This window comes from Phymastichus coffea, unplaced genomic scaffold, assembly GCF_024137745.1.
Source record: "Phymastichus coffea isolate CEN01 unplaced genomic scaffold, Cenicafe_Pcof_1.1 PCOF00186, whole genome shotgun sequence".
NCBI classification, from domain to species: domain Eukaryota; kingdom Metazoa; phylum Arthropoda; class Insecta; order Hymenoptera; family Eulophidae; genus Phymastichus; species Phymastichus coffea.
The window spans coordinates 294,251-307,933 of NW_026706997.1; the positions used below are offsets into that span (position 1 = coordinate 294,251).

Below are 13,683 nucleotides of genomic sequence, written 5' to 3' on the forward strand. Positions count from 1 at the left end.
ATTTCGGTTATATTGAACATTTAACATTGAATAATGCGTATTCTTGGCAAGTAAGTTCAGCGATAATAAATTCAATAATTATAAAAATACTCTTCTTCCTCATAGCGAAAGAATTATTTGTTTCTTATTCGAAGTGATTGTAAACATTGATCTTCAATCAATCGTTCAAATGAATTCGTATGATCACAAGAAGTAAATGAGAATAGATCCATTAGACATTTGTAGAACGAGCTATTCCGATTTACCGATTTCGTTTTACTTTTACAGATTTATCAGTAAATCTATTTTTTAATTTTAATGACCAATTATTCATGCAAAAATAAAATATATCATTAAAATATTCTCTCTACTTACATTTAATCATATCCCACTTGAGAAGAGCTGTTTCTCAGTTATCTAATACACTCATTTGAATTTTATAGATGGCTTTTATATAAAGGAGTTTTTCCAAAAGAAAAAACATGTTCTCGAGGTATTTGTAATGGTTTGAGAAGAAAGTTTAACGTTTTGATAAAAAATTCTTGTGCATTTTTGATAGAACTTGGAAATTTCCTGTCTCAATTTTGTAAAAACTAGACAACGCTTATGCCATTGTTATTGTTTTTGAATTTCGATATAAGTATTCGAAAAAAATTGTTTGCATAACTTTTGCCCTAACTAATTTTTTAACATAACAATTTGGAAAAATTTTCGCCTCGATGTATACACAATAAGTACTTAAGGTCTGAATAAACGAAAGATATAAAGTGTGTAAAAAACCGATAAACTAATGCCTCCCGTTGAACGTCGGCCATCAGGTGTTTATTATTGTGAAAATCGCAGACACACCCAGACAAACAATTTGTTTTTTAACTTGATAATCTCGATGCACGTTCGATGTCTCGGATAATTACGTAGAAAACCTTTGAAGCTGTAGAAATAACCGTATTGATTATAAAAATCATGTAGTTTTATTACACCGGAGACGAGGGGGTTCCTGATGCGAATCCCGAAAACTTAACGATTACAATTTGAATGAGGTGCAAATAAAACTATATAAACTCCCCTTCCATGTAAACAGAAGCAGATCTAGCATGTGGTAAATTCTATCGAAAATAGCACATACATTCTCGAACTAGTGATTCAATTTCTCATTTTTCAACCACATAAATTTTTTCATTATTCAACATCTCTCCTTTTGACAGGCTTCAAACTAAATCTATTACTTTCCCTTTAAATTAAAATTATTCAGTCTACTAGGACAGACATTTCTTTGCTTGCCGCTCGAACGCCACCGTACCCGTCATTAGGTTTACTATACTTAAACGACCAATCTAATGTCCATGCATTTTGGTAAACTCCCCACTCTCCGTTAGTTCAACGTCAGTCATCAGAGTTAGTGAGCCAGCCAACCAATAGTACTGAGCGCCTCTATATTAAGTTGTACGAATGAACTCAGGCTGCAGACACCTGGTGATAGCACAGCAAAGCTCCAGCTTTGCACTCCTAAAAGAAAGAATACAGGCTGCGTGATCAGTCCGTCCGTGTCTATCTTGCACGTCGGTGCTCCCAAGACGTTAGAGAAGGAAAAAAAACAAATCACGGAATACACAGCAGAGTACGATGACTTTGGTATTTGGAAATGGCGACCTCAAGGTGTAATCGTCAAGTTCCTTAGCTTTGCACCGAACGACACGAGCAGGAACATCATCATCATCACGGCAAAGTTACGTTGCCAAATCTCTGCTGACAATTGCATACTCAATTCTTGAAGCATTCCTTCGTATCCGCGGAGAGTCGCTGCTGCTTCTGACAATTATTATTTTGTGTTTAAAGCAGCAGCGAGTGCATCGTTAATTGTATCGTTTGGGACGTGAATCGTCCACGTATACGCTGTAAGAGGTATCGTTCGCTTGGAGACGCAACTAGCACAGTTACTACATTTTAACGTTTCCTGGGGAAACGACAAGGATTGTGGCTATAATTATGCTACAGCTGATATCTGTTTTCCTAAGATTAGTTAAATGTTGAAGCTTCGGTTGTCCCTCGAAAGCGGAACAAAACATTGTTTCGAAGAGGATTTTGCGCGCTGGTCCCGCGAATAATAAGCTAATTTTCTAGTGATTGTGATACTCATGAGTTTGAAGTGGTTATTGTGTGCTCTCAGCAAGCCATCACCAGCTCATTTACTCATTTTACACGTGCCTTCGAGGATGCCACAGCTCTGACGTTCCGTTTGCTTATTTGATGGTTGCCGTCACGACAATTGCTGATACATTTTAGTAAGTAATCACTGAACACTTGCAAACTTACAATCCTTTGTTAGATGGGTTGAACAAACTAACCCATCTCATTAAAACTTATTTGCAGACATCATTTATAGTCCTAACCAATTGATGGAATAATAGGTTACTTTTGTCCAGAAAGTATTGGTAGGAAATATGTCCCAGCTTAATTTGAGCACAGGCAAAAGCCGTCGAGGTGTACCGAGTGCCTCAACATCATCAGTAGCATCAATGAACAGCTCTACAGATTTGGCAAGTTTGTTTGAATGTCCTGTTTGCTTCGACTATGTTTTGCCACCCATTCTGCAGTGTCAGAGTGGTCATTTGGTTTGCAGTAATTGTAGACCTAAGCTCACATGCTGCCCAACTTGTAGAGGACCATTAGGTTTGCACATGGCAAAATAACATTTACCAGAGTTCTCAAAATCGATTCTGATTCTATTTGTTTCTCATTATAGGAAATATACGTAACCTAGCAATGGAGAAAGTTGCTAGCAACGTTATGTTCCCATGCAAATACTCGACCAGTGGTTGTGCTGTTACATTGGTGCATACAGAAAAGCCCGATCATGAAGATGCTTGCGAATTCCGTCCTTATAGTTGTCCTTGTCCAGGTGCCTCATGTAAATGGCAAGGATCTTTAGAATTGGTGATGAACCATCTGGTTTGCAGTCATAAGAGTATTACTACCCTTCAAGGTACGTCTTTTTTTCAATCATAATAATTGCTTTGTTTTTTTATATATATTCTACATTGATTATTTTCTTACAACATTATATTTATATTGATTATTTCATCATACACAAATAGGTGAAGACATAGTTTTTCTGGCAACAGATATTAATTTACCAGGGGCCGTAGACTGGGTTATGATGCAGTCTTGTTTTGGACATCATTTTATGCTTGTATTGGAGAAGCAAGAGAAGTATGATGGGCATCAGCAGTTTTTTGCAATTGTGCAGCTGATTGGATCAAGAAAACAGGCTGAAAATTTTGCATACAGGTGAGAATTTTCCTTTTTTTATGTATGGTTTAACAAATGTTTTGCACATTTTGCGCAGGCTGGAACTCAATGGCCATAGGCGAAGGTTAACGTGGGAGGCGATGCCACGCTCCATTCACGAAGGAGTGTCCTCAGCCATCCTCAACTCTGACTGTCTTGTCTTTGATACTTCCATCGCCCAATTGTTTGCCGATAACGGCAATCTCGGCATCAATGTCACCATATCGATGGCATGAGGCAAAGCTACCTCTTCTAGCTTCTGAACTCATCTCGACACCGTTAATCTAAACAAACGACATTCGGTGTGAGTTTTCTCAGAAACACGAACAATAAATATTGATTACACTTGATTTAAGTGTATGACTATGTAAATCTGTATGTGTGTCTGTTAATATGCGTGTGTGTATGTGTGTGTGTGTGTGTGCGTAAGTGAAGTGCATAAACATATAAAGATATATATATATATAGAGAAAAAAGAGTATATATATATATAATATTATATTAGCTTTGCTTCGCGAATATTTCTTACGTCTACGTTAAGTTTTCTGATGTGACTGCTTTTCACAATTTCAACGAAGTTTCATAGTATGACAATGATGGTTTTTTTATTTTGTTAAAGACAAAAACTAAAATGTATTTCATTCATTCATTTATCCAAAAAATATAATCGTAAAGGAATGCGTTCTGTAACACATATTAACACTGCGTTGTTTAAGAATTTTAACTTATATAACAAATTGTGTTTGTTTATATTTGTAATAAACACTTCTTTTTCAATTCATTGTTCCGCTTCCTAAAGGATACATAATTAACTAACTTTTTTTACTTAATAGCTCAAAATTTTTTCTATAAAAAAGATGAAATTTCATCTAATATAAATCAAATAATCATTTTTGTATAATAAATAATTTGTTAAATGAATTTTGATGGATAAAATGAAAACAAAGTTTACATGTGATTATATAACTATCTTAGTCGCATCAAATCTTGAAAATTTTCCGTCATAAATATGTTTATTTTATACCATCCCATTGGTTTGAAAAAAATGTCTACATGTGTTCAATTTTTAACAACATTCATTGTAAATTAAGAAAGTATCGTGATCAATGGGATGTCTCGACTGAATTGTAAATTATTGCATCGTAAAATTAATTATAGTTGTATAAATAAAACTAAATAAGCTATCGATATTGCTATTAACAACAAGATGACGACATTAATGATAATACAAATGTTAAGAGCCACATTATAAAGTACTGATGCGACATTTTTCACAAGCGAAAATTTAATATTTAAGTTTCTTCTTTCGATGATTTACACGCTTTTTGCTGCGCCGGATACAGTTTACAGATAAAATTATGAAGTTTACACTTTGCAATTTATTACAGAATTTATGTATTTCAGTTTACCAGAATATTGTAGGGTATATTTACGTTATAATCTAAAAATCATAGAAACAGTTAAAAGTAAATGATGTTGCTTTGAATTTGCATAAATCTAAATGACAATTATACATTCTAAACAAGAGTTTCTGTGACAGTGCTTATAGCAAAATGAATAGAAAAATCAAATGAAAATCGACTCAATCTTAAAGTAACCAAAAAGTCTTCAAATTTGAACTTGTGAAAAGTATACTGCATCATAAAATCTCTAAAGAAAAAGTATAAGAACAATTTATTTCATCGGACATTAGTAACAACTTCAAGTTAGAAATATGACTTTTGCAAACGATTTTAACCATTTGACAATGTTCGGCTCAGTAAGGAGACTAAGTCCAACTCAATCATATTTGATATTCATAATGTACAGCTCACCAATTTGTAAATAATTTTGCAAGTTATGCAATTCTTTTTAGACTTGACGGAAAGTAACATACGTATCCATTGACGAACGAACTTAAAGTAAAGATAATGTAATTTTCAATTGAGCGAAGACTGCTCTACCGTCTCTTTTACTTTTCGTCTATCGAAAGCCACTGCATATTCGACTGTACATAAAACGTATCTTGTAAAATAAAACACTTTTTCATGAAATCTATCTCGAGGTATAGAGAATAAAAATTTTCTTTATTGATATGAAGTGTGATCATTTTATATTTTCAAATTATAGATTCAAAGTAGATTTATCTATAATTAGTATAAGTTTATGTTGTTACTGTAACTATAATTAACGTAATTTTAAATATTATTAGATATCTCTTATATTTTCATCATTTTAATGCGCTGTTGAATATAATTTGTAAAAATAAAACAGTAAGTACCCGTAGAATTAATCGAAAAGAGTGGAAGACACTATAAGTTGTAATTTTTTCATTGCAAAGCTTTTATTTTAAATAACGTACTAAAGTTCAAATGTACACAGTATTGTGGGGACAAAATAAACCTATCTTGCCGGCATTCAGCGGCAGTGCCGTATAGGAGCACACCCCCAAAGTGGTGACCTCGACGATTGGCGAAGATAGCTGCTGCTGCTGGGCTTGGGCTTGGAACTCAACGTTCCGCCTTGTTATATATGATGTACATATTGCAATTATAAGCATTATGGTTTACTACAATATGTAACTGTATAGGGCGCTGCCACTGATTGCCGGCAAGGTAGGTTTGTTCCAGGTTTGTTCTATCCCCATAGTTTCCTTGCACAAAGCGCGGGTTATATTATTGCGCGGGCGCGGATGGTAAAAAATAGAGAAGCGCCATCTTGGCATGTGAGTTGTACTCGCGGCACGTTGCCGGCGGCAGTCGCTGTCGTTAGTCAGTTTGTGTTGACCACGCGGTTGTGCAACTTGTTGCGGATTTCCTCGTGTTCTTTTTTTTGTTAATACAAACTTTGCGGTCTCACCATGAGTAACTATCATAAACCTGAAGCCAAGGCGATTGCCAAACTGGAGGAATTGGCCAATCTGTTAAGGATACACTCGATCAATGCCACCGCTGCCAGCAAGTCTGGGTAAGGACAGTCAACGAATGTTTTCGAATTGTCGCTCAGAAAAGGCGAGTTTTTGAAAAAGAGCGCGACATAGTTCTGTATTGGAATAAATCGGGTTTCCATTCAAATACTCACATGGATGTTACTTGCACTGAGCGAAGCATTATAAATAATTGATATGCCTACGAGAGAGAACTGCCGTATACGTAGGTGCTGAATCATTGGCGCCGTTCACGAATGCAGTCCTTGCGCTGCATTTTCCAGCATGGCCGATTAGAGTTACACGTGTAATTACTCGCGAGCACTATGTTTCAGCGAGGGTTCATATAGCAGCGCTTCTGCAATGTACCGTGATAAAACGAACGACCGTGACACCTTGGGCACGTGTCGCGTTAGGTGTTCAAAGGCCGATTAACATTCGAATCCAAACCGTCCTCCCTCGCTCGTAAGTTCAAAGTGCAAACCTCGGGCTGTTTTCCGTGAGCGCGTGTAAAGCGACTATACTTATGTTCTATAAATACCTGCCAATGGATTTTCAGGCTAAAGCGCGCCATCACCGCCGCTTTTTTCACTGTATTATATATCTTTTTCGCTTCGCGTTCGTACTTTACGTAACTCTATCGCGCGAGTCTGTATCATATCGCGTGATGCTTGGCTGCCATCGAGCGGCGAGCGATGTGCCTCCTGTCTCATATATGATAGCTTCGAGTTTTGGATGAACTTAGATCTGTAACTATTTTTGTGAAGCTACTCCGTGAAACTTGGTTGAAGATCGAATCACGAGTATTTTTGTAAAGTGATTATAACAGTGACCAGCTGAATGTTAAAAGTATCCACTTTCAAATAAGTTGAATCCGCGGTACAAGACTAAATCGATCTTAAACGTGGCGGTGGGGATAAATAGTTGCGCGCGCGCGCACACATATTCGCAGAACCGTGCCAATCGCGTACTTAGCCGGGTGAAGCCGGCCGGCCGGCAGTTGTACGACGAGTGCCGACGAGTAATCAGCAAAGCTAGCTGTCGTCGCTCCCGGCACGTGTCGCTCTTATTGCCGAACAAACTCCTTTTCGTCCCTCTCAACCAAGCAAAATGGTGAACGTGCAACTCCTGAAGGACCAAGCTAACAAATTAAGGATCCATAGCCTCCGAGCCACTGAGGCGTCCAAGAGCGGGTGAGAACCCTTGGCAGCCGGGCGAGCCTTGATTTTTTTTGGCTGACCGATAGGCGTTTTCGCGACTTTTCACACTTTTTGCTTTACCGAATAGGAATCGTCTCTTCGCAACGTTCGCATTTGAGAACCTGCATTTTATCGTCTTGACAATCCTTAAATTACAATTCAATGACTTGCTTGCTGAACGATTGGTCAGATGGAACACTTTCGTTAACGAGAAGTTGATAATTGCACACCGGCACTGTGTAACTACAGCATTCAACAGTGATTTCATGTATATACTTGAAACCACCTGTGTGAGCATAATTGCAATCGCACGAAACGGAGAGCAAACTTCTTACGAAGCTTTTCTACGTATATAGGTGGGCGTGGACATTTTAGTTGGTGCGATGGGTGCTCCAATACTGGTTGTTGATCAATAAACACGTGCGCCCCGCGAGCCAAGGTCAACTTGTAACGTGTTACATGCTTGCAACAAGTAATCGGAGCTACTCGTAATGGATTTTCGCTCCGACGATTGAATTCGCCAAAATCAGCTAACCTATAGTACGAAGGTACGGACACGATGAGGAGATTGAAAAAAAACGATGAGTTGTCGGCAAACAACATGCAATTGCGTAACGACGCTAAGCGTTAGTTAAACTGACAAGCGCCGCGTGAGAGTTGGCTGATAATTGGAAATGATAATGCGTGCCCCCGTAACTAACAGACGCGACGACGGGCTTATCGCCAGTTTGACGTTGGTTGAATTTTTTGGAATCCAGCTTTTTTCCGCAGCGACTGGCGCTGGGTGGCGAGGACAAGGCCGCGCCAATAAAAATACTAAACGCCATCTCTGCCTGGCAACGCGAAAGTCAGCGAAATTATGAATTTGCAGGCATCCGACGTCGTGCTCGTCCATGGCCGAGATCATGTCCGTACTGTTCTTTCACACGATGCGCTACAAGATCTCGGCGCCCCGCGACCCCAGCAGTGACAGGTTCATCCTCAGCAAGGGCCACGCGGCTCCGATCCTCTACGCAGGTAGGCATATTTCACTCGTTGGTCTCGACCGAGCGAGCGCCCGGTATAAACGTTTGGCCGACCGCAGCTTGGGCCGAGGCAGGCTTGTTCCCGACCAAGGATCTCTTGAATCTACGCCAGCTCTCGAGTGATCTGGAGGGCCACCCGACGCCGCGGCTGAATTTCGTCGACGTCGCCACCGGCTCCCTTGGCCAGGGCTTGTCCGTTGCCGCTGGTATGGCTTACGTCGGTAAATACTTCGACAAGGCCAGCTACAGGTGTGCTATTCTTATTCCAACGTTCCAGTGTCTCGGTTGGCTCTCTCGATTTCACTCGTTGCTCGTTTTGCAGGGCTTATTGCCTGATCGGCGACGGTGAAGCTGCCGAGGGTTCCATCTGGGAAGCCTTGCACTTCGCGTCCTACTATAAGCTCGACAATTTGTGCGCGATCTTCGACATCAATCGGCTGGGCCAGAGCGAGCCAACTTCTCTCCAACACAACATGGAAGTCTACCGCAAGAGGCTCGAGGCGTTCGGTTTCAATGCCATAGTCGTCGACGGCCACGACGTCGAGGAGCTCGTTAAGGTCTGTATTATTCGTAGCTGTTCAATTGAGATTTTTCGCAACCATGTCTGTTACGCACGCCGATCATTTTTTCAGGCTTTCCACGAGGCCGAACAAACCAAAAATCGTCCCACTGCTATTCTTGCCAAAACTTTCAAAGGCAAGAATTTCGTCAACATCGAGGATCTCGATAACTGGCACGGTAAGGCTATTATCGGTAGCCAGGGCCAGGAGATCATCAAGGTGACGATCATTTTAGATTGCCAAACTGATTATTCATGACGATAACTCATGATTTTTAATTGTAAGCAAATACTGTTTCACAGAATATTCAGGCAATGTTGAAAACCCCAGCTCCCTTTGACCGTAAAATCGCGGCTCCCGTGGAAGATGCGCCCAAGATCTCAATCACCAATATCAAACTTGACACTCCACCCAGTTACAAAATTGGAGAGCAGGTTGCCACTCGTTTTGCTTATGGAACTGCCCTTGCCAAGGTATACGTCTTTTTTTTGTTGCTCAATCTTGCATTTGGTACGTATAATTAGAATAACTCGGTTTCTCATAGTTAGCAAAAAATCACCCCCGAGTGATTGGATTGGATGGCGACACGAAGAATTCAACCTTTGCTGACAAAATCAAAGCCGTCGACCCTAACAGATTTGTCGAGGGTTACATTGCCGAACAGAACATTGTTGGCGTTGCCATTGGAGCTGCTTGTAGAGATCGCACGGTCGCTTTCGTTTCAGCTTTCGCCGCGTTCTTCAGTCGTGCTTATGATCAAGTACAGCTCAACAATATATATTTTTTTTTTGCAAGAACTTACTTTAAATTCATGGTTCACTGTTTTACGCGTGTAAATTTCAGATCCGAATGGGCGCAATCTCGCAGACCAACGTGAACTTTGTCGGCTCGCATTGTGGTGTGTCGATCGGCGAAGACGGCCCGTCGCAGATGGCTCTCGAGGATTTAGCTATGTTCCGCGCGATTCCCGGCTCAACTGTGTTCTATCCATCGGACGCAGTATCGACCGAACGCGCCGCCGAGTTGGCAGCCAACACCAAAGGTATCTGCTTCATTCGTACCTCCAGACCCAACACTCCCGTCATCTATAAGAACGACGAGCCGTTGGCCATTGGCAAAGCCAAAGTGGTACGCTCGTCTAACAGCGACCAAGCCCTGCTCATTGGTGCCGGCGTTACGCTACACGAATCCGTCAAAGCAGCCGATATCCTAGCCAAAAGCGGCATCAACGTGCGTGTCATCGATCCCTTCACCATCAAACCCATCGATCAGAACACTATCATTGAGAACGCTGTGCAAGTCGGCGGTAAGATCATTACTGTTGAGGACCACTACCCAGAGGGTGGACTTGGCGAAGCTGTACTCTCCGCTGTCGCAGAGCATCCCAACATTGTTGTCAGGAAACTTGCTGTCAAGGAGGTACCGAGGTCTGGTAAACCTGAGGAGCTCCTCCATCACTTTGGTATCGATGCCCAGAGCATTGTCAAACAGACTGAAGACTTCATCAAACATTGAAAACTAGAATAAATGCGTACATATACCTACTTACCTTATGTTTTGAACATCTGCATATCGACAATTTACCAACTGCATTTATCAACGTAGTTGATAATCAAGATTTTTACTTTTTTATAAGTATTCTATATTAAACCAGAATGAAGTTTTCATGGTCTCTTTTTCAATCAACTGTACAAATGCAAATCTACTTAACAAAATTATCAATGTTTTGGTATTTAAAAATAAAATAATTGTTCAAGGCTATCATGACTTTTTTCTATTTCCTAATCGAGTTGAAAAGTTGAATTTTCTTTTAGTATAAACCACACTATCTAATCTTTGCTATTCATCATTGGAAAATGTTTCATTGAAAAGAGAAAAATTGTCGTTTTTCATTGAATATACAATTTTTTATATTTAATAAATTTCTGAACCGGTATTGAACTATTTTGGCGAGCCAAAGTTTGAAATAGTTAAATTATGCATCGATTAGTTATTGTTTGAAATTTGAAGTAAAAATATTTAAAAAAATATTTTAAAAATTGTAAAATTAATAATTTTGAATTTTATTTGAGTTTTAAGGTAGTTTTTATGAAATTGAAATACTTATATTTCTTATTAGACTGATTTATTGTAGAATCATATTCTTAATGGTTTGCGATTGTGATTTTGAGTAGTCTCTGAAATTCTAATGAAATTTGCTTGAATAAAAAAAAAATTATATTTGTTTTTCTTATCAAATTAAGTAACCTAACACATTTCTACCTCTGTGTGAGGCCTGATATAACTTATCAACAAATGTAGGTCAAATAAAATTATGACTCTATTGTCGGCACTTTCTTCAATTTTTTGACGCGGTGAAAAAACAACATATTTGTTTAATTTATAATTGACATAGTAAACTGCACTGCTGACTACTATAACTTGGTTGTTTTTCTATTCTCTCAGGACAGATGGAGTGAGCGGCGATAGGCTGTGTTGCGTGGGCTTGCCACAGCCAGCTCAGAGCTGTCGCTATCTCTCTTTCTCTTTCTGTTTCGCTCACTCATCCATAGTCCACACGCACTACTGGCTGCGGTGGCGCCACAAGCGAGATCGCGCCTGTGCTTATTGGCGGTGATATTCCATGTATTGTGTATGTGTGAGCGAGTGTGTTGGCTTGCTGCTGGCTCGTCGTCTACGAGCGAAAAAGTAAGATGGCCGCGGCTCAAGCGTACGTCGCTTATGCTGCTGATGTGTTAGCCTCGAGCTTTATTCTAGCAGCTGCTAGTGCTCCTCGAAATCTGTGCCGCGTTGTGTTCGCTACAACCAGCTTCGTTGCCGCCTGAGGTGAGCAAATTGATCACATTGACGCCTATCTGGCAAAGTTATTTGTCATTCATTTTCTGCTTGCTCGCTGGCTCGTTCCGTCTCTGTCGCTCTCGCTTTCTCCGTCTCTCTCTCACGCGCGCACGTACATACGGAGATACGCAGGGCAATGTAAGAGCATACCTTCTGCTACACGACCGTCGGAGACTACGCGAGTGCCTGTACATGCTAGTGCGCTTTATTTTTATTCCTCGACATCGCCTTCTCGTTGCTCTCGCTCTTTCTCTCTCTCGCCATCTCCGTGCGCGCGCGCGCGCGTGTGTGTTGTACTCTGTGAAGATTGGGGCTCTTGGGAGATTATAGCAAGTGCGCCTTTTGACGTGCGAATGCGCGCTAGTGAGGCTACGAGTCGAAGCGAGAGGCGAGAAAATGTTTGTTTCGGGAGAATAGCGCAAGCAAGTAAGGTTAAGTCGCTAGGCAGAAAGAGCTCCGCCGTCGGTGCGCCGATTGTTGCCCCGCGGCTCGAGCGCGTTCGTGTGTGTACACTGTACGTGCCTGTGGACCAGTGTGTGGCTAAGTGTGTGCATATTTACGTGCCCTACGGCTGAGTGCGCGTGTAAAAAGTCATGGCAGAGATGACTTTCGGTACCGTTGCAATTAATGGCTTTCAGAGATCGGCATGTATATGTATGAAAGGGATAAAGCTTGAAGGGAAATAATGTCGCTTTCTCTCTCTCTCTCTCTCTCTCTCTCTCTCTCGGTCTCTGTTGTGGTTAGTTATCGCCGAGTGTGTTGTTCCCTCTATCCGGGCGCGCGTGCGAGAGAAAGAGAGAGAGAGAGAGAGAGAGAGAGAGAGAGAGAGAGAGAGAGAGAGAAATTAGATGTCGGTGCCTTGGCGTAGTTGTGTACGTGCGTGCGAGAAAAAGTGGGGTTAAGTGGGGTTTTTCGTGCTGCCCGAAGATTCTTCAGGGGCGGCGGGCAGCCGTGCAGACTAGAGCGAGAGAGACAGCGAGTGAGAGAGAGAGAGAGAGAGAAGGACGTACGTGTACGAGAAAGATCGGAGAGAGATACGACGCGACCGAGGGGTCGACGAGTGTGTGCTCGAGTGCTCCCGCAAGCGAGAGAGCGAGGGTTCGTTGCTGCTACGATGCTTGTTTTTCTCCCTCTCTTTTCCCGCTTTTCAACGTTCCACATCCAGCGCCGAAATTTCTTCGACGGCCGACTACTCTAGCGCGCGCCTGTGTTTTTTTTTTTGTATTCGTCGGCCTCGCGCGTGAACGCGGCCATCGTCTATTCACATGAATTATTCAACGCCAAGAAATGCATATTCACTGGCGTAAAACGTACCGAGAAAGAATCCGAATATCCACGGAGCGAGAGCGAGAAAGAGAGAGCGAGAGCGAGCTTTCGACTGGTTAAAACCCGGCGGTGGCGGCGACGGCCGCCGGCGCGCGGAAAAACGATGTAACTACCCGACAGCCATATTAATGCCTAGGCGGCACTTACGCCGCCGACTTTGTTTTTCTCCTTACAGATTTCCATGGATGCGGCCTGATTATTGAAACACTTGGTTGCGCAGTTTTGTTTTCCTTACGTGCCGTTAGCTCGATTCAGTGCTTTTTTTTTTGTCGAGTGCGACCGACGCGCCATTGGCCACCGTATGAGCAGTGACAGAAACTTTGGTGACTGTGTGTTTTTGTCACGAGGACGAATACTCGTGCGACGGAGGACAGAGCAGCGATTTGTCTTGGTGAGTTTTCCGTCTATTTTTTTCCTCCTAACTAATGTTCGACCGTGCATACATACAGGCGTGTATACATTAATAACGATCCACCTGTTTGAGCGTGTAATAATGCAGAAATGCTAGCTGTCTTAGATTAGATAAAAACCGAGCAGCGCAAAGATTTAGATAGCGTTGAAGT

The 13,683-nt window shown here is 41.4% G+C and overlaps 2 protein-coding genes across 4 annotated transcripts; both read left to right on the forward strand.

Moving 5' to 3' along the window:
* The first annotated feature begins 1,418 nt into the window (after positions 1–1,418).
* Positions 1,419–5,310, forward strand: LOC131673595 (E3 ubiquitin-protein ligase SIAH1-like). Its single transcript, XM_058951701.1, has 5 exons — positions 1,419–2,261; positions 2,350–2,649; positions 2,723–2,962; positions 3,075–3,267; positions 3,326–5,310. Exons 2-5 carry the CDS (start codon positions 2,421–2,423, stop codon positions 3,501–3,503), a joined length of 840 nt encoding a protein of 279 aa, XP_058807684.1. The 5' UTR covers positions 1,419–2,261; positions 2,350–2,420; the 3' UTR covers positions 3,504–5,310.
* A 688-nt stretch (positions 5,311–5,998) lies between these two features.
* On the forward strand, positions 5,999–10,709 carry LOC131673596 (transketolase). Of its 3 annotated transcripts, none has more exons than XM_058951702.1 (8): positions 5,999–6,213; positions 8,243–8,388; positions 8,456–8,645; positions 8,719–8,953; positions 9,029–9,175; positions 9,259–9,429; positions 9,501–9,716; positions 9,800–10,709. In XM_058951702.1, the coding sequence occupies exons 1-8, from the start codon at positions 6,107–6,109 to the stop codon at positions 10,469–10,471; spliced, it is 1,884 nt and encodes a 627-aa protein (XP_058807685.1). In that variant the 5' UTR covers positions 5,999–6,106; the 3' UTR covers positions 10,472–10,709. The 3 variants fall into 3 exon arrangements, with proteins under 3 accessions (XP_058807685.1, XP_058807687.1, XP_058807688.1); XM_058951704.1 differs by lacking the exon at positions 5,999–6,213 and adding an exon at positions 7,164–7,365; XM_058951705.1 differs by lacking the exon at positions 5,999–6,213 and adding an exon at positions 7,754–7,919.
* The last annotated feature ends 2,974 nt before the right edge of the window (positions 10,710–13,683 follow it).